Source organism: Gymnoscopelus braueri (assembly GCF_963280865.1).
Source record: "Gymnoscopelus braueri genome assembly, chromosome: 19".
Classification (NCBI taxonomy): domain Eukaryota; kingdom Metazoa; phylum Chordata; class Actinopteri; order Myctophiformes; family Myctophidae; genus Gymnoscopelus; species Gymnoscopelus braueri.
This window is the reverse complement of record NC_137621.1, coordinates 23,998,482-24,019,730: the sequence shown is the minus strand read 5'-3', so window position 1 is coordinate 24,019,730 and position 21,249 is coordinate 23,998,482. Positions and strand designations below refer to the sequence as shown.

At 40.8% G+C, this 21,249-nt stretch overlaps 1 protein-coding gene across 4 annotated transcripts in view; it reads right to left on the bottom strand.

Annotated features, from left to right (window-relative positions):
- The window catches only part of rps6ka1 (ribosomal protein S6 kinase a, polypeptide 1), a gene marked incomplete at its 5' end in the record, with an annotated part of 88,585 nt that overhangs the window by 59,484 nt on the left and 7,852 nt on the right, over positions 1–21,249 (bottom strand). For 2 of the 4 annotated variants that reach the window (XM_080413301.1, XM_080413303.1), the window contains 2 exons: positions 7,236–7,280; positions 18,089–18,715. In XM_080413301.1, coding sequence (XP_080269427.1) covers positions 7,236–7,280; positions 18,089–18,151 — 108 coding nt within the window. Of the gene's footprint in view, positions 1–7,235; positions 7,281–18,088; positions 18,716–21,249 lie in introns of those variants that run through there. The other 2 variants (XM_080413298.1, XM_080413299.1) reach the window with 1 other exon arrangement.

Sequence of the window (21,249 nt, the reverse complement as noted above, 5' to 3'; positions counted from 1 at the left end):
CATTGACAGTGACACCAATGGAAAAGGCATTACCTTCTTTCTTTCTCTCTCCCTCTCTGCCCTTAGGCCTGGCGGTGGAGGAAGGGGGGGGCACATATAGACACACTAAAGAACAAGATACAGTACATACCGCGTGGCACAGGCACCTGTCCGGCAAACACAGAAAGAGGGAGCGCACACCTGTGTTGATGAGGTGCTGGCTACGGCAGGTAATAGTATTGACAAAGGATGAGGCCGCACAGCTCTAAGCCACGATGCAAAATATTTATTAAAAAAAAAAGAAAAAACGTTTCGACAGTGAAGTCTGCCTCAGGGTAAGGGGCACCTGTCCACCACCATTAATTCATTAATAAGTAACATAAAAACATGCAAGAACAGCCAGAATTTACATGACATAAGACCCTGGCTCTATATTTCATACTGTAGCTCTGTCGCAGACAGTGCAGGTCCCACTGGTGCTGGTTTAATTTCTCTCAGTAATTCATTCATTCCATTCATTCGTTAGGATCACTGAAAGGTATATAGAACACAAACTCACAGTCCATACAGAAACCCATCACAGTTTTTTTCTCCAGTCCCTGCTGTTGAATCAGCTCATTTTGGTGTACTCAATTTAAGATCTCTTGCCAATGAGTATTTTATCTGCCAGCTACAATTTGATCACGACCAACAATATTTACCTTTGTATCATCAGAGAGTCCTGGATTAATCCAGATGAATGGGCTCCTCTCATCGAGTCATCCCTCCAGAATATAAATGTTTCCACCAGCCAATCATGACAGGCTGAAGAGTAAGTAATAGACAGATTTTTTTTTAGTTGTTCTCCAGTTTCGCTTTGCTGTTTCTCCACCTTTCAGAGTGCGTTTTATTTTCAAGTAGAAATCGCCCATTTTATGGTTTTTAATCTGCAGACCCCTAAACTTACTTCTGGTTTTAGTTAGTTATTTTCGCACGTTTTATCAGAGTTCTTATTCTTGGTGATTTTAATATCCAGGTTTGTTGCACTGTTTTGCTTCTGATTTGATCAAATTAATATTATGACTCAATATGTGAAGCACCTCAGCCGAGACAAAAGTAACATACATTGACATTTTGCTCTGCCATGGTTTCCGTGTGGATGATGAACTTGGTTTATTTTGCCATCACTGATCACAATGCAGTCCTCATCTAGGTTCCACTCCTCTCCCCAGACCATAAACCCACCACACTGTTTTAATCTGCAGAGTCAGCCCCTAAATGTACTCTGTTCCTCGCTTCTGTCAAGCTCATGCCTCAAACACATTTTTAATACCAGTGAACAACATGGCCTCACCGTACAGGAGCTTGTCAGTGTTTTTAATAGCTCTTTGAGAGCTTTAACAGCTCTCCAGTCAGATATAAAATGCTGAAACCTTCTCCGCTGCCATGGTTGAATGAAGAATTAAGGAAAGAGAAAATGTAGAGGCAGAGGGAAAATGGAAAAAGGATCAACTCAGTGTCTCCCTTAGTGTACCTCTAAAAGATTTAACTGTCACTTTTCAGTGCAAAGGAACACCTTTTTATTATTGCTAAACAGAGTCTTACAGTACATCCCAGAATCTCTTTTAAAACTCAAAATTCTGTGATTGTTACCCCACTTCAGTATCCTTGGATTTGATCATGATTCATGGCCACTAAAAACACCATCAGATCAGATCGTTCTATCATCAATCGGGAAAAGCCTTTAAGCCAGCCAGTTTAATTTGCCCCAGGGAGATGTGAAGAATGTCCTAACAAAATAGCAGAGATCCGACAGCACTTCAACACTGAATTCAGGGGGGGCGCAGTCGCCGATAGCCGAGTGGTTAAGGTGCGTACCACATTGACTCTTATACCTGACAGCGAGTCCCAGGTTCGATTCCCGAGCCCGACTGACCTGTCTCTCTTCACTGTGTACCATCAATAAAAGGCAGAAAAAGACCTGGAATGATCATATCTGCTATACTAGTTCAATTGACGTTGAATCCTTGCCCCCCCGTCTCCCCCCAACATTCCAACCCTGGAATGCACTTTTGCAATTTCACAATCATTCACATGCCCTTCAGACTGCATTCCCACTTTGGTTTTTAAAACCTGTATTTCAGATTTCAGACCAGTCCTGCTTTGCCCAACTGAGACAGGTCAGCTACCAAACATCAGGTCACTTCCAGACTTGCCTATTGCAGTGTACTTGTTAGTTGTTTCGCTATTAACAGGCACATCATCCAAAGACTGTAGATCAGTGTTTCCCAAACAGTGGGTCGGGACCCATTCTTTGGCCGCGGACCCATTTTTATGGGTCGCGAGTAAATATCCCTTTTTTCGTATTCTTTTTTAAATATATATTATTTATTTCAAAAGATTTTTTCAAAACAAAATCAAAGAAATGGCATCATTTTTTGTTTTTTAAGAAGTAGTGAAAATAGCAGATCTACAAGCTCACAACACGTCGCATCGCAACGTGTTGTGAGCTTGTAGATCGGCTATTTTCACTACTTTGGGTCCCTGAGAGACATCAACTTTCTCTTTTGGGTCTCGAGCTAAAACGTTTGGGAACCACTGCTGTAGATGATACAAAACGCTGCTGCAAGGCTTTTAACACGTACTAATAGAAGCGATCACACACACACACACACACACACACACACACACACACACACACACACACACACACACACACACACACACACACACACACACACACACACACACACACACACACACACACACACACACACACACACACACACACACACACACACACACACACACACACACAGTGTAGAAGATTTATATCTAGATTTAACTCTATTCAACTGACTTGCATGGGACTGGGAGCTGTGTGAACACTTCTCCTATATCTTGATTTTTTTCCCCCTCTCAAGCAATGAAGAGGTCGATTTGTCGCTAGAAATGGGGCTCAGTTCTGTACTTCTTTTGGCAGAGCACCACTGCAAGGCTGGCTTATTTCCAGGGACTCAACTGCTATGTAATATCATCTCCTTGGACAAGACTGTTGGTCTTGGTTTCTGATAAAATGTGCTGCATCGACTACTCAAGTCTGTGACATTAAACATCACCAGAAGCCATTTGCTGGTATAGTCACTTTCTCGCCTGAATTCAAGCTTCAATCAGATTTACACTGCAGGGAGATGAGAGTAGGGGAAACGCGAAACAAAAAGAGAACATTATGTCACAAAGCGAAGGAAAAGGAGCTAAAAATGATCTGTGAGATCATAAAGATGATAGTCCGATATAATGATTTTGTCCTTTCACCAATTCTAACACTAACACAGTGTTCTATTTAAACCAGTTCTTATACCACAAATTCTGTCCCCAGTTCTTCAGAAATTGGGCCGATGCCATACATTCAGCCTATTATACTGTAAAATCTCCAATGAGGCAATTTGTTAATTAGAGTATAGGGTTGAGGAATAGCAGCCTGGTCCACCAGCTGACTGGATAATGTAACATTTAAGCTGAAGATGGTGTGGGAGAGACGAAACACGGAACGGGCATCCGTGGACGAGTTTCAGCGTCAAGCCCGTCAAGGCTTGACGCAGAAACCTGTCCGTGTATGCCTGTGCCTTAATTAAAAACCACCAGAAGGACTTTGGACTGAGTGCTGGCTATTCTTTTCATATTGTGAGTCTTCTTGAGCCATGCACCCGGCAATTTGTATTTAAATGGACAGAGTGTGCTCGTTTTTGAGAGACAAAACAAGCCCTATATATAATCCAAATAATGTTAATTCATATGTGCCAGCTTCACACCATGTGGAGCGGTGTGACAGAAAGCCAGATGAAGAGTGAGACAGAAAGAAAAGGAACCTGTGACTCTCGTGATATGATAGTGAGAGGAACACAGAGCAAACTAGAAAAAGTGCTCCTTGGAGCACAGGTCTCCGCCAGGTCAGGTTGGTTATTGTGGGCCAGCAATGTTCGGAATTCGCCAATCTGGATGGAATATTAAAAATCGGACAGATCCGTCTTGATCACTTGACTATAGAGATAATGTGTACCAATTTGTGCGATGTTTGGACAAAATTTGTAGGAGTAATATAATTTCTTTTTTTTTGCAAAAATCTGCCTCCTGGTGGCGCTATAATAGGGCAATGTTAAAAGGGTGGCTTTTTTTCCTCAACGTAGTGCAAATGTGCCTGCAAAGTTTCACCACAATCGGACGGTGCGTTCATAATTTGTGGCATTTTGTTCAAATATGAAAAATGAAACAGATCCGTCTTGATCACGTGACTATAGAGATTATGTGTACCGTATTTGCGTGAAATTTGGATAAAATCGGAAGGAGTAAAATAAAATAAAAGGTTTTATGTAAGTCTTCCTCCTGGTGGCGCTATATTTTTTCCTTGGCCTCTAGGGAGTGCGCATACAAAGTTTCACACAGATCGATGCAGTTATAGGTAAAAACACAAATCGTAGCGCCACCATGAGGTTGATTTGAAAGATGTCAAGTGGCATTTCTTCCTCTGCCTAGTGGGAATGTGCGTGCAAAATTTCACAGAAATCGCTCGCTGTGTTCATGATTTGAGGCATTTTGTTCAAAACGGAGACTCCTGCAAACTTTGGAAGCCAATCTTAGCCCATAAGGATGGAATATGAAAAATCTGATGGACCTGTTTCGTTTAATGACTATAGAGGTACTTCGGCCTGGCGGAGACAAAAAGAAAGGGCTGTCAGAGGATATTAGATGGCTCATTAGCCATCTAATAGATGGGTCATTAGTGTCATTATCATGGGAACGCATAATGTACACCTATTGTATCAGGGTAGGTACTTTATTCATCCCCAAGGGGAAACTGTGATCACTTGATCACAGTTTCCCTCAGTACTTCTAATCTTCATACTGTACCTTATTTATATACGGCATGGCTCTGTAGGAGGAAAGGCGTCTATCTCTGTGTGTGTGTGTGTGTGTGTGTGTGTGTGTGTGTGTGTGTGTGTGTGTGTGTGTGTGTGTGTGTGTGTGTGTGTGTGTGTGTGTGTGTGTGTGTGTGTGTGTGTGTGTGTGTGTGTGTTTGTTTTGTATACAAAGAAAATAGTAATAAATAATAAATTATTGTACACTACACGCTGCCAGTAGGCCAAGGGAGTAAGTTTCACATATTGTGTACATATATGTTTTTTAATATTGCTGACTGAGGTCTCTCTCTCTCTCTCTGAGCATCTATGAGGTCTATGAGATCCAGGTAACTCCCATGGCTGGAACAGACAATGGCAGCCATTATCAGATTCCCAGCATTTTAAACAGCAGCTAAGCATTGATCGTTAATGTGCCTGGCTAGACCTGCCTTGACTGCATGGAGCCAGCAAGGTCTGGAGGGGGGGGGCTTCTCTCTCTAACCCCAATGACATCAAGATCTGACCCTTCAATGTACAGTGACATATATTATGTATGAAGCTAGTTAGAGAGTACCGTCTTCTACTGTAGCCCCTTAATATAATACAACTCATATTAATACTTACTATAGTATTACTACAAAGTCACACACACACACCCCACACACACACCCCCACACACACGCACACACACACACACACACACACACACACACACACACACACGAGAGAAGGGGAACTGCACTGCTGCAGAATATAGCCTATGGTACCTTCCCGTTCATGCTTGAAAGAGTTGACAAAGTTTACGTCATTATACTCCAATAATGATTGTCACGACTTGCGAGGGAATCTAACATGCTTGATATGATCGGAACAGAATTGGAGCTGTCACGTAGGGGGAAAGGTCGGCAAAAAAAACCACCTTACTCCAAACGATTGAGTTGACAGGAGCACACACGATTTTATTACGACTCGAAATCGTTTGAAAGTCGGTTGGTGTAAGGCCGGTATGAAACAGACAGACACCCACTATTGGGTAGCACTACTGTATGTTCTCCTGGTTTTATTCTTACAACCCTCGAGCTTATTCAGTGCTTTTTGTTTAAGACATTTAAAAAACCCATTGCAATAACCAAGAAGAAATAAAAGCATGTATGATGATTTGGGTGTCTTTAAAACTAAAAAGTGAGCGGATACTGGATATTCCTGAGACGATAAAAAGAAAACATATTTGAACAAGTTTGTTAAAGTGGCTCTCAAAGGTTTCATGTGAGGCACATTAACAAAATAGGATTGGCATCAATATTTTATATATTATTTTCTACTTTTTAGAGCACACTGACACAGGAGTTTCACATTGACAATGACAATAAAGCAATTGAATTGAGAATGTGTTTCGGTCTTTGGTCTGTGTCGGGACTTTTGACAAGAGACAGTGCTGAGTTGTCTGTTTTTCTCAGTGTATGTTTACCGTTTGGATGGGCTACCTTGAAAAAAAAACACTTTAATTTAGTCCAAGCTCTCCAGACTCTGGCTCAATCGTGATGCATTGTCCTAAGCTGAAAGAACAGCTACTCAGCCTGACATGCTCTGCTCAGCCTACCTACCCTTGAGAAAAGAGGACTGAAAGAGACTAGGAACATTTCCTGGGACTCTGCTACGAGGCTAACAGAATAATAGTCCGCTGAAGAGACAGGATCACATTTCAGGGCTTCACAATAAAGGATGGAAGAGCGCCAGGAGCCTTGAAAGGCTGACTCAGGCCTAATTTATACTTTGTCGCATGACAGTGTCGCACGCGAAAAATAACAGATTTTCAAACTAGCAATGTGACGCGATGCATTGTTAGCCTGACAATCAGTTATGTCCATCCGTGTGTGTGGGGTGTCTTATCAGTATAAGAAACGGACCATTTGGCCAAATAAGGTGTGTAATATTGATTCAAACACATCACTACATGCAGCTGTTGACCCCTCCGCCTGCTGGACTGTCACACTGACCTCAGCATGTCTTCAACACATTAAGCCCTGGATAATTCGTCCTCTGAGAGCTGCAAATACAATCAGTAAGTGTACACATGACGCATACTGTACGTGTGTGTGCATGTGCATGCACACATGTGCAATAAAGCATGCACACGTAGACAGTTATGTTCATCAGCACAGGCTTGCGTAAACATGATAACCTCTTGTTGCGCCAGTCTGCACAGGGAAGGAAAGATTGATCTGGGACACCTTTTGTCCTTTCTCAAAATTTGCATCGGGCTGCTTGACCTTCATTTAATAATACAGCACAGGCCCATATGTGTGTGTGTGTGTGTGTGTGTGTGTGTGTGTGTGTGTGTGTGTGTGTGTGTGTGTCCACAGAAGCTCTTCACTGTACCTTGACAGCAGGCGTGACTCCCTCCTCGGATGTGCTCTGCCCATTCTGTAAAGACAGCAGACAAAGAGAAACTGTCAGTTTATGAAACGGACACAGAAAGACAGGGTAGAGAGAGAGAGAAAGAGAGCAGACATCGAGACGATTCACTGAGTGTGTGGTTAGAGACAGTGCATCGACACTTATTATCAACACTTTCCTCCTCTGCCCGATAAACCTAATAACCTAGGGCTGACACACTAATGGGCGTTTTTCCTCTTTGCTCTGGTGGGGGAGTGCTGTTAAAAAAGGGTAATCATTATTTGTAAAATGATTGCTTCCTCGAGAGACTAAGAGAGAACCAACATTTTGTTCTTTCAATAGAGATAAACGTCCCGACACAGAGCAAGAGCATAAGCTTCCAGTCAGATCAATTCCTTACAGCAGAAGTTCCCAAACGTTTCCATGCCAAGGACCTCAAATAGACATTGCCTCCGACTGCGGCCCCCTATTGCAAAATGGCTTAAAATAAAATAAAGAAATTAGCGAAAATAGGCAATCCTATTTTCAAACATTTATTATTAACCTTTTTGAAAGAAATAGTCACATCATGCCCAAAATGGAGACTCCAGGTTGAAAGTGGTTAAACGGACACAATAGTCTTGTGAATTGAAAATAAACAATTTATATAAAGAGGATTTTAACCCATTAAGACCTGGAACTGTGTCATTTTTAGATTTGAGCTAAAAAGCATTATTTTACACTTTGGGCTATTCAAAAATAGCAGATATACAAGCTCATAGCGCGGCACCGAGTGCCACGCTACGAGCTTGTAGATCTGCTATTTTTGAAAAATCGTGAAAATGTGTGCAAATCTTTGAATATATATATATTTTTAAAGCGAACCGTTTTTAACTCAAATCTTTGCTTCTGGGGGGTCCCTGGAACAAAGTATTTTGATGGGGGTCCGTGGCCAAATACATATAATTTTGGGGGTCCATGACATGAAAAAGATTGAGCACCACTGATAAAGAAACATATGTTTTTCAGAATACTGTTGAGATTTAGGAGACATGTAGAATCGGCTTCAGGTCTCAATGGGTTACACCCAAGAAAGCACTATGGCTTGTTTCCATTGGGGTCCTTTGTACTCAATTCATCGAAACATTTAATGCCAGACAAATAAAAGCTGCTGTACGTGTGTACATCTCACTCCCCTTGCACACAAAGCTAATGAAAATGTAAAGGCAATGGGGATAAAAGGAACATTTCGCTGACACACTCACACACAAACATACAAAGAGAGGCTAAAAGCTAAAAACAAAGGCCCCTTCACCCCCACCCCTCTTCCGCTATGAGCTTTGTTTGATAGAAGAAGAGAAGAGGGACAACCCTGAAGTCACACTTCCTCTGCCGCACTCCCTTCCTTTATACTGCACGAACATAAGCAAAACAGTGACAAACTCACTGTGTCCTCTAAAGACACAGGACAGAGGGAGGAAACCACAGCTAGACGTACTGTAGTGGCAGAGAGGAAATAAGCTCTACCATGTTTAAACCATTAAGACCTGAGGCCGATTCTAAAAATGTTTTGAATGTTTTGACAGTTTTTTAGAAATAAATAATAAAAATAATAAAAATAATAATAATAATAAAAATAAAAATATAAAAAATTTAAAATATCTCAAAAATATTTTGTTCCAGGGAAACCAGAAGCAAAGATTTGAGTTACAAAATGCTTTAAAAATAAATACATATTCAAAGTTTTGCACAAATTCACAATTCTTTCAAAAATAGCAGATCTACAAGCTCATGGCGCGGCACCGAGTGCCACGCTATGAATTCAATGCTTCACGGGGTGTGTAATTGTTAGAAAATAAGTATTTTTTGGGGTGAACTACTAGTTTAATAGGTTAAGAGAAATAAAGACCTTCTCTCGGTCAGAGGCCTAAATCTGAATCTAATTCACTCTTATTTGTAATAGCCCACAATACCCCCTTCTCTGTACGCATCGATTGGTGCATTTGGAAACGGAAAGAATTCACTTCCTGACTGTACTCTACTTTGAAAACAAACCAAAAAAAAAACAATTACTGTAGCCTGGGTGGAGGGAGCTGGAAAGTATACCGCATTTTCTCCTAAGAGAGAGACCAACAATTCATCCTGCTCGACTATGATGGTCATGATGTGACTGAAGGTCAAATTTGGCTGAACCATCCTGGAGCTGTGACAGCTATCCCGTACGTGAGAGAGAATTGAGGAGAGACTGAGTGTAAGGAACTGGCAGACAGTTATAAATTCTATGTCTACAATGTCATTTTTGCTCTTAGAAACACAATATAGAACCTTTCTTCCTTCACCGTTTCTCCCCTTCAGCACGACGGTTGAGGCTGTTTAACCCGGGATGTTGAGGGGCAACAGTCGGGACTCCTGAGGTGTGTGAGTGTGTGTGCATATGTGAATGTGTATGCCTAGGCTAGCGTTGGCGTTGCCTTCCAGAGATTGAAGCCCCACACATTTCAACATCATTAGCTCTGCATGACTGATCCAAGTGGCCCAGTTAACCGCATGCTCCCTCCCCTGGGCTTCCTCAATGAGAGCAGAGTACATGCATACACACATGCACACACACACACACACACTAAAAAATAAAGTTACACAAATGTGTGCTGTTTACATTTCAGCTCAAACTAAAGCATTTTCCAACGCATTTACTGTGTTGTGCATAAACAAACACAGAAACACCCACAAACTTGTGGGTGAGTTCACAGCAAAGGAATTTACAGGCACCAAGCGTACTATAATTGAGACCAACCTATTAAATAAAAAAGCCGGAATGGTGTATAGTTCAGGGAAAGCAAACAATTAGGAAGTGTTCGTCGCTCACAGGTCATGTGTAGTTAATAGATACATCTTAAGTGTTAATGCTATGACTGGGACAACGCTGCCCTGTAACCTAGCAACAAAGCAATACAATAAACATGTCCTTCCTTACCTGTAATCATCATATTTGCTAAATGTGTACACATTATGTAATCACAGACCTACTGTACTGTACCGGTAGACAATGTCGCAGAGTAGTAATTCACTGCCACACAATCGACACATAATGCTTTAAAGCAATTCACAAACTCTAAAATAACTTTTTTCCACCACTTTTTTCTCACTACTCCGCAATTTACTTGTTGTGACAGCAGTGAATTTGCACCAGGTATACAGGTATCAATGTCCTTACACTAAAGTCACACACTGCCTCACCAATGGGACATGGTGTTAACTGTAAAGGTTAAAGAGGACATTATGGAGCGCATATCAAACTAGGAACTGTGTTCCCACATGCCTTCACCCATTCTCCTTTACTGCACGCCCACAGCCCTGCCCAAGTGTTCCAGAGGTCACACCCAGATTAGCTGTAGCTAAGCCCACAAACGCACTCTTGCATGTGCACAGCAGCACACCCGCAGAAAGTGAGAGAGACATGGACTCATGGATCCACGACACGTACGTGCACACACACACACACACACACACACACACACACACACACACACACACACACACACACACACACACACACACACACACACACACACACACACACACACACACACACACACACACACACACACACACACACACACACACACGTAGCTGAGTCTACACTGCTGACCACACCTGACTCTGGGACTAGACAATGGCACACATTCCATCTATTAACCCTAACCTCTCCTTTCACTGTCTTTTCACACACTCAACTCCTAGTTGTACTAAAATGCAAACTCCTCTAATACTCTCTGCCTTTGCTCACATCTACCACTAGCTATTTCTTATCTTACTTTCTTATCACCATTAAGGAGAATGTAATTCAAATCTCATTTTGGGGATTTAGATTGGCATATAGCCAACAGGAAAAAGCACACCACTGTTTAATAAGGCGATCACTTCATTAGGAGTTACTCATTAACTACATGACATGTGACTGCTTTGTGTTAACCCATTGCAATAGGCTGAAGGCCTATTAAATGTAGACTGAAACAAAAGTAATCGAAAAGTGTGATTTTAGCTTTCGCAATTATGTTATCGTAAAACTGTGCTCGTCAACACTGCATCCGGCTTGGCCAGGCACTCCAACCAACACAATTGACCGTGTTTGCAGGTGGGAAGCTGGATGGGTGGGGTGGAAAACCTCTGCCGCTGCACTAGCAACTCCTACAGGTTGGTTGGGGCGCCTGTTCAACAGGGAGCGGAACTGGGAAGAATAGCGTCTTCCTCCGTCCGAATGATTATGTTTTTCCCAGTGAAACTCCTCACCCTCAGGAGAAAAAAAGCGGGTGGTGACTTCATGTGTATCAGGGGGGGGGGGGGTTGTCTGCACCACTGTTTTGTGTTTCCCAAACAGTGGGTTGGGGCTCAGCTGTGGGTCGCGGATCTATTTTCGTGGGTCGCGAGTGTATATAATCCCTTTATTTTTTGTTTCCTTAAAGTTGTACAATGCAGATTCACAAATAACGATTTTTAGCAACCTCTGCTGGTCACTACCGTCACTGCATACAATGACGGTGTAATGACAATGACCGTAGTCCTCGATTACCCAGAATTCCATTTGTTTTCACCGGAAGCGTTTCAAAATGCGATCTTTTAATTGTTTTATACTATCTGCGGATCGTTTCTCTTAGCCAGTGGAGCATTAGTTACCATGAGCTGTGCTTTCTTTTTCTGTTCTTTTTCGATCTTCCAATCCTACATTCTCTTAAAATCAGCGTGAGGTTCCTTTTTGTTATTAGCGCGGTAGTTCCTGGCCAAACAGGAAACCGTTGCGGTAGTTCCTGGCCAAAACCAGATGACGTCATTTTCCCGGGAAAGTCCCCCCCGACAGCGTTCAATACAAAATATATAAATAAAAGGCTTCCGGGGGTGAAATTCATGGAGTGGGTGTTGTGAAACTTTTGCCACTCACAAAAGATATACAATTTAACTTTAGTTTTGTTGAAAACGTTACCTAGTATTACTTTAAATTTTGCCATCAATTATTATTATTTTAAAAGATTTCCACTAAAATTCACACATTTTCATGAGTTGAAAACAATTTTTTTTTCAAAAAAAATAAAAAACATAATTCATGAATAAACAAAAATAATCAAAGAAATTCCCTTAATTAGATTTTTTAAAATTTAAGAAGTAGTGAAAATAGCAGATCTGCAAGCTCGCAACATGGCGCGAAGCAACACGTTGTGAGCTTGTAGGTCAACTATTTTCACTAGTTTGGGTCCCGGGCAAACATCAGATTTCTCTTTTGGGTCTTGAGCTAAAAGGTTTGGGAACCACTGGTCTACACCCTCCCCAAGCCCAAAAAGTAAGGGTCAGCAGCGACAGGGACTAGATGGCGAAATTGTAAATTGGCATAACGACAAAATTGGGAAAAATTAAGAAATTGAAGAAATTAAAAATTTAAATAATTAATAACCAGAACAATGTACAACCAATTTCTTCATCTATCAGGCTCACAGAGGCACAATACAAATCATTGCGGTCATTACAGTACATACTATTTGGACAAATATAGCACTGAAAAACAATATTCAGCAAACTAAGTGGGATTGTTTTATCCATAAATATGTGCCCGAGTGCATAGGTGCGAGTGAGCCATCTTTTCAGAAGCTCACACATCTTTGAAGGAATGCAGATGGAAAACAGCATAACTGTAGTAGAAATGGGCAAAAAACAATGAGTGCTAGGGGTGTGAAACGAATCGTGTGGATACCACATGGCTAATCTGGTAATGGCATTGGGCTCACGACACAACAAGAGCAGATTGGGGATCATTTGTTGGAGCTCATCTCATCGAGGCGATTCACACAGGATTAGTTAACCACATGAATTGTAGCATCCCTATTCTGGCCTGGGCGTGTGATAATAGGAGAACATTTAGTGAAAAAAGCAGATCTACATCTTCTGTACAAGCTCACAAAGTCGACGCGTTGTGAAAAAGAAGGGGACAAAGTATATAGACCCCTGGCTCAACCAAGCCCATCTCTTCAGAACTCTTGTTTTACACTGCCATTGTATACTGCTGTCCTCTGGTCCTCTCAGCATCTTGCACAACATGGCAGTCGATCCAATTCTCGTTCATAGCACTTCTCTGGTTTCAAAACAAGCACATACTCGCAGAATGTACGAGCTGATAAGGAAACACACTTATCATCAACTAGTATATCATATATCGGCATTGTATCGCTATGTTTGCATGGGTGTACTTACTCTGTCTAGATGAAAGAAAATATGGAAAATGTATACAGTGAGTATGTTTTAGTGATGTACACTAGGTCAAGTACAGTATAACATATATAGCTAATATAACAGCCCTTTCCTATCATGCAGCTCAGATTCTGTCTGAGGGCTCGGGCTGTTTTTGCCATAAACAGTGGTTTAGGGCACCAAAAGATTTATTTTTTTTAATCACCAAAACCAAAGAATAAAAGCCCCATTAGCAACCCATTGAGGCTTTGCTTCTTAAAGAAAGAAACCACACATTTTGGCTGAAGGGAGAGTAGAATGCATTAGTGCCCGACTGATGCTAGATTTGCGGGTCCGATGCTGATCCCAATTTTGGAGAAAAACAGATGTTTTGACCGATATTTTGCAAAAAAGTGGATTTTAATTAAGCATATACTAAACTTCAATATATGAAAAGAATATTTGACTTGAATTATAATTTACAATGAACAAAGCAAACCAGAAAATATAAAATACACACAAACTAAACTTTAACCACTTCTACCAGCGCTCTATTTTTTTTTTCCTGAAACAGCCAATCTACCAGCTCACATGCGTATGGAGGATCGAGATGACAGGAAACACCATTGAAGGGCTTGTCCGAGGATGAGAGAGGATGTTGCTTAGGGACCTCCAAGACGGTCAGACACAATCCTGAGGCTAATTTACACTTTGTCAGACGAAATGTGTCGGTCAAGAAAACTACGCTTTTTTCAGTTACAAATCTGTTATTTACTTTAATGAGGAATACAGTCATGCGACAAAGTATAAACTAGGCTTCAGCCATCATCACTATCCATCTTTTCGTCACTATCTGGGAAATCTCCCTGGGCTGAGGGCTCCATGTCCCTCTGCCACTCCATCAACGTTAACTGACACTGTCTAAAATCTCTTTCTCTGCTCCATCAATCTCAGCCTAGAGCCGTCACTCTAATGTCTCACCAAGACCCAAGAGTACACATCTGGATGCCAGGGCTAGTGACATAGCAAATGAGTAAGAGAAAGAGAGAGACTTCTGGGATGCCAGCTAAGCTAAACGGGACATATCCCATGTGACACTGTCTGGCACAGACTGCTGTAACGGAATTAGTCATTGCTGTCTCCAAGTACACTGATAAACCCTGAGTCTCTAGTGGTAGCACTGTTGGGATTTCTAGAAAGCCATGTTCGTGGCACATAGATGATAGCACGTTTATTAATATAGGTCTCTTTGGATTTTCATTAATTAGGCCCAGAAATGTGTGAATAAGCTGGAGTTTTGAGAATAAGTCCCACCTCTCATCACTGAGTGTTTTGTGAATAATTAATATCAGTCTATTTCTATGCCTGCCATTACTGGGTCTTTCCTCCTATCAAAGTCTTTCCACCTATCAAAGTCCCTTGCTAGCTGGCCTGGGAGGGGGGGGGGGGGGGGCTTTTCATGATCAGTAGTTCCTGTTATTCCACGCAATGTTAAACAGTAATTAAATTTTATTCTGAGAATGTACAATTGTTTTACTACGAATCAACACCCTGGATTTTACTGAGTAGGAGTAATTATTCAGCTGCAAAAGGATATGAAGCTGGGCAGAGAGAGGAGATGCATCTGTAATCAAATGAACCTAGTGAGGTCAGGTGCATGAATTAATTGCTGCTTTCTAGGAATGTCATTGAGGACACCATGGCATAAAGCATTGGTCCATAGAAAGCTATTCATTAAAAAAGGAGATAGGAAACAGAGAGCAGGAATTCCAAGCTTCCTTCGCCTGCCCAAATAACAGCTAGACAGTCCTATACTGTATCTAATTACACAGGAAGAAACACGGCAAGAATAATGCTTTAAACTAGTTCAGCGTTAGCTAGCATGAAAATGAGACCCTTTCATTTCAGGGTCCCATCTGACCCTAAAAGAAAATGTGTGCTTCGAAAACCTCATTGCCATGAAATTGGCACTGATGATTATTTAATATAGGCATGAATAAATGCTGTTGCTGGCACAAAGTGCGAACTAGCTTCAGTTTTTATTTGGTTCAGTTTTTCTAGGTTCTTGGGTCTTCTAAGCCAAAATACAGTTTAGACATTGACCGCAGCAGCACATCCAAGATGTGAAGTGTTTGAAGAAAAAACACTTTGACTCCCAGTTATTCTGCATCTAAATGGGAAGTGCTTACAAATCACAGCTATATTAACAGTTCAATAACAATGGGGTTATCTATGCCATAGCCTTGCTATGCTTGAATGATAAGAATCTACAAGGTCTTTCTTCTTGGACTTCAGGAAGTAGGCCTACATACTGTAACTGAGTTACCCAACTCAGTGTTCCTTATCTCAAATTGCCTGCCCACCTAAAGAATGATAACATGTACTGTACGTGTACGTAGGGCTGTCACTCACGATTATGTCATTTTTGACATCTTAAAAAAATATATATATATATTGATTGTCACTAAAATAATTGCGATTAACAATTTAATTCTGTTGTTGAACATTGGAACATTATGCATTAAAAAAATACATTTCTTTTTGGTTTTTAGGCTTCGTAAACAAAAGTTACAAAGGGCGGACAAATAAAAGGGCGGACAAATAACTCACATATTTAATTACTTTACACTTTCCAAATAAACCCATTAATAGTGTAAATGGCCGATGTACAAGCTCAAAACACGTTGCGACGTGTTTTGAGCTTATAGATCTGCTATTTACACACTTTTCTTTTTATGTTTGAAAATATATGAACATTTTTAACATGGAAATTATGACGATTATGCAACAAATAATTGCAATTAGGCGACATATATGGTGCGTGTGTGAAACCTATAAATGGGGCACATGATTATAGTAGACAGGGATAAACATTAATATTATCTAAAACTAATATTTTTTCTATTTAATTTTCTATTACAAAGAAAGGGAGGTTCTTCCATACAATAGGTTCTCATGCCAAGTACTTCCACTGATTAAAATGAGTTGAAATAAGGCTACAATGCTGCCCTGGGGCACTTTGTCCTAAACGCTTTTTAAGCTTAATTTATACTAGTTTCTCCTGTCTCTATTCTTTAATATCAGACAAATATTTGAGTCCACAGAGAATGAAGAACTTAGGTCATTCTCATTACATCCCAGATTATAGACCATTGGTTCTCAACCTTTTCGGGCCTCGACCCCCCAAAATAATCATATTTGAACTGTGGGGACCCTCCAAAATAATCATATTTGAAGTGGGGACAAGCACTTGGAATTGTAGTTGTTTGTTCGGTTCCACAGAAAATATTTCTTCTAATAGCTGATCTACATGCTCACAACGCCTCACAACATGAGGCGTTGTGAGCATGTACTGTAGATCAGCCTCTTTCTTACATTTGGCCAATGTTTGACACTTTTTTATAATATGCTTTGTTGATTTCATTTCAGGTGGTAAAAATGTCTTAAAAGTCCTTAAATTGCCACTTTAGAAATGGGCAGATACACTGTATACACTTATATGTTGGCTTGTTTACTGTTGAGTGAGAATACAATGTTGCACATTGTAATATAGACAACTGAGCATCAGCATATACAGCTGAGCGCTGGACTGGATTGTGAGATCACAGATTAGAGGCTTGCTTCTTCAGTTGTAAGCTCTGGCAGAGTTACTTATGATGACAAATACTATCCGACTGTCCCACAAGAGTCACATACTTTAATTTCTCTACTGTGTGGTAGTCCTCTTTGCGTTGACTAGCCCCCTTGTATTGTTAGGCAATACTTATATATCTATATTTTTGTCAACATTAGGTACATTCCCAATGAAGTCTTGTTTTTCTTCTTTACTAAATGAATAAACTGTTCAACTTTCGTATGTACAGCTACAAGCAAAGATGGAAGATTGTACTGTTCAGTGTTTTAACACTTGTAAACCTGTGGTGAGACAATCAAGTTGAAGTTTGAAACTGAACTATGATGTGACTTTACAGTTGGTCTGTTTGATCTGTTGTTCACGTCATAAATGAATGGACCAATTAACTCCTGATCGATGATGGGTGACTTGGAGGAACTGATGGTCAAATCATTATGGTTGTAACACTTTTCAATCAATACATTTAACCAGTGGTGGAAAGTAAGTACATTTACTCAAGTACTGTACTTAAGTTCAATTTTGAGGTATGTTTTACTTTACTGGAGTATTTCCAATTGTCAATACTTTTACTTCTACTGCATTACATTTCAGAGGCAAATATTGTACTTTTACGCCACTAATTTTTTTTTAAAAGTTTAGTTCTAATTACTTTGTAGATTATGATTATAATTACAAAACATACATTACCCAATTCCATTTAAAAATATCCTATCTACAAGCTCACATACCACACATTGTGAGCTTGTAGATCTGATATTCTTATACATTTAAAAACTTGAAATGGGCCATTTTGCATAATGAGTACTTTTACTTAGTATATTTTGACACCAATACGTTTGTATTTTTACCCAAGTACCTTTTGAATTCCGGACATTATTGTAAACAGAGCATTTCTACATTGCAGTATTGAGACTTTTACTTAAGTAAAACATTTAGTACTTCTTCCACCACTGAATACATCGAACTACTAGTACTGATGATGAAGTGCAACAGACAGTGATTTATTTACCTCCGTTTCGAGCTGCACAAGCTCCATCGTGGGCCATGGTTCCGCGATTTGCGCAAGAGGCATGTTTGCAGGATCTGGGACTTCTTCAGAATGTAGAGTTCTGGTAATAGTTTACTCTCCACCAGACTTCCAGATTAATCCAGAATACCTTCAGTCGAGTCAAGAGAGCGATGTGTTCAGTCTGGTCACACAAGTCCAGGTATAGAGACGAGATTGGTTTATAATAAGCGCTGACTTTACTCTCTTGGAGGAGAGGACACGCATGCAAGACGCACGAAGCACAACAACAGAGGTGTACAAACAAAACGATATCCCTTTTTTATGGGTTAAATCAATGGAAATGGAAATGAAAGGCAGATTCCTCAGGTGTTCCACCTCAGCAAACCCCGGGTTTGACAGTCAGCAGGGAGAAGAACAGAACACAATCCCGTTCCAGTCGTCCTCACTCACTGCAAGAATACCACTTCCAAACGTCAATTTAAGCCCAAAGCCCTTATTATCTGTGCCGTCGACGACGTGTTTTATATCTTTAGGGTTTTCTTCTCCTGGTGCTAAAGTGATATTATCCCTTCCTTGGACAGTGAGGGAAATCTCTCTTTCTCTCTCTCTGCCCGTCCGTCAGCAGCAGCGCGTTCAGAGCAAAGAGCCGAGCGAGCGCTTTACTGACTGTGTGTGAAGCCTGCAGTGTTGCCAGGTTTTGCGAGAGAAACAAGCAACCAGGTCTATGAAAACCAGCCAAAAAGCCCTTTAAACATCTACGTTGGCTATTTGAAAATAGCCTGCTATCTACAAGCTTGTAGCTCTGCTATCCCCCCCCCCCATCCCCCCAAAAAAGTCTTGAAGACCATTTGAAAAATGTGGAATATGTTTTTGAAAACACTGCTAATTTTGCTATGGTGGGATGGCTCAGGGTAGGGGACAGAGTACAGCAACTTGTAATGGGCCTGGTCTACAAGATACACTACACCTCAAACACAAAGACACCCATATGTACCTGTCAAACTACTTCAAAAACGTTAAAGACGTCCACAAACACGACACCAGAGGGAGCTCTCACGTTCAACCCAGATTTGGCTCAAACAAGGGGTTACATTCGTTCTACTGCTATGCCACCAAAATGTGGAATGCCCTACCAACAGTCATACAAAAAACTCTCCTTCAAACCCGCTCTAAAAGAGCACTTACAGGTGGCTGCCATTCGGAACTTGCCCCTGTAAAAAAAAATGTCTATCACCAGAAATGCACCCCCCCCCCCCCCACAGAACTGTTTACTGTACACATTTTTCTTTTTGATTACTACTCGTTTATATGATGCTTTTGCATAGTATTGTAAATGTGTCTGTCACTAAATGTTTCAGTGAATTGAGTGCACAGAACCCCAATGGAAACAAGCCATAGTGCTTTCTTGGGTTCTAATCCTTTTAGCATTGTATTTGTATTAAAATGTACTTTCTGTGCTTTTTTGCAAACTGTTAATAAAATATTCAATCAATCAATCAATCAATCAAACAAACATTTTAACAACACAAATCTTGTATGGGGGTCCCTGACTGACACAACATATTTTAATATGGGGGGTCTGTGGACAATTACATATTTGACTTGACATGAAAATGTTTAAGAATAACTGGTTTAAACAACATTAGAAAAAGCCCAAATAAGCAACTACACTTTAAAAACAAGCCTAGCTCTGGTCCATAGCGTTAGAAGAACTCCTTCTAACGCTATGGACCAGAGCTAGAAACAAGCCCAAAAAAACGCAACTACCAATATTTACAAGCAACTTACCAGAAAAACAAGCCCAAAGTCGCTTATAATACGCAGACATGGCAACGCTGGCTGTGGAGCCTGGTTTTTGTGCCTCGTCGTACGACGGTGTCGCGTGCCAATAATAGCCGATCTGCAAGCTCACGAGGCGTAGCACTGCGACGCCTCGTGAGCTTGCAGATCGGCTATTATCGTGTGCAAGGAACTCGAGCTGTCATTGGCCGACTGACTCCAGCAGGAACATTATCCATCCATCCCTCCCCCTCCTGGCTTTGCACCGCCCTACTCTGCTTATTATTATACGCCCTCGTCTGGTGAAATGTATGCATTGCAAATACGTAATGCAAAGATTATGGTACTGAAAGAACAGCAGCCTGCTATTAGGCAATATATTCATCACAGATTCTTATGGTTTTCATAACCTCGAGCTTATTTATTACATTTTCGATTTATTTATTTTATTTTTCCAGTATTATAACTGCATTTTGTCCTGTTATTTGTAATTTTAAAAATAATAATAATTAAAAAAAACAGCAGCCTGCTTTGATGTGCTGCTGGGCCATCCACTGGCCGTGCAGCAGGTGCGTCTCTCCAAAATAGAAGAGCATATGTTGTGATGGTAGGCATTCAAAGAGAGATTGTTCCATCATCTCTACTGAATCGAAAGAAGATGGGTTGAATTGAAAAGAAGATAATGAATACTAGCACCATCATGATTACAGAAGGACATGCAGCATCTACAGAATGTGTAGAATATTATGTTGCTATGAGGTCCTCGAAGCTCAGAAATACACTATGATCATCATTTACTAGCCTGGTAAACCCTCCCTCCGGAAATCTCATTTCTATTTGATTCCTGAAATCAAATGGAAATGAGATTTCCGGAGGGAGGGTTTACCAGGCTAATCATTTACAGCCATTCATTCGAATCTGCAATTTGTAGACCCTCACCAGCAAATATAATATAATAGAATAGAATGTGGCCAACAGTGTTTGGATGCTGGCAAGGACATCAAATTGATTCAATGCAATTTTCATTGATAACAGCTTTTCCAATGATGATCCATGTAATCTTATATAATAGTAGAGTACAGCCTCCACCTCCACCACTCTTCTGCTCCATTCAAGGCTGAGTGGCTTCTACTCTTGGCCAGCTTTTGGTTACTATTGGCAACTAGAGCGAGTCAATATGAAGGGAGGGCATTTTGTTGAATTACAAATGAAATGAAACAATGGACAGGCACAAAGCCCTACTTGTACATATCAGGTGTCCAACAGGGAGCTCTTTTGATGTTTGTGTGGTGTATCACAAAGACAAAATGGTGGGGAAAGTGGTTGGCTGACCTCACCTGCAACATAGGTTTTGGTTGTTAACCACTTGAAGCCGGACATGG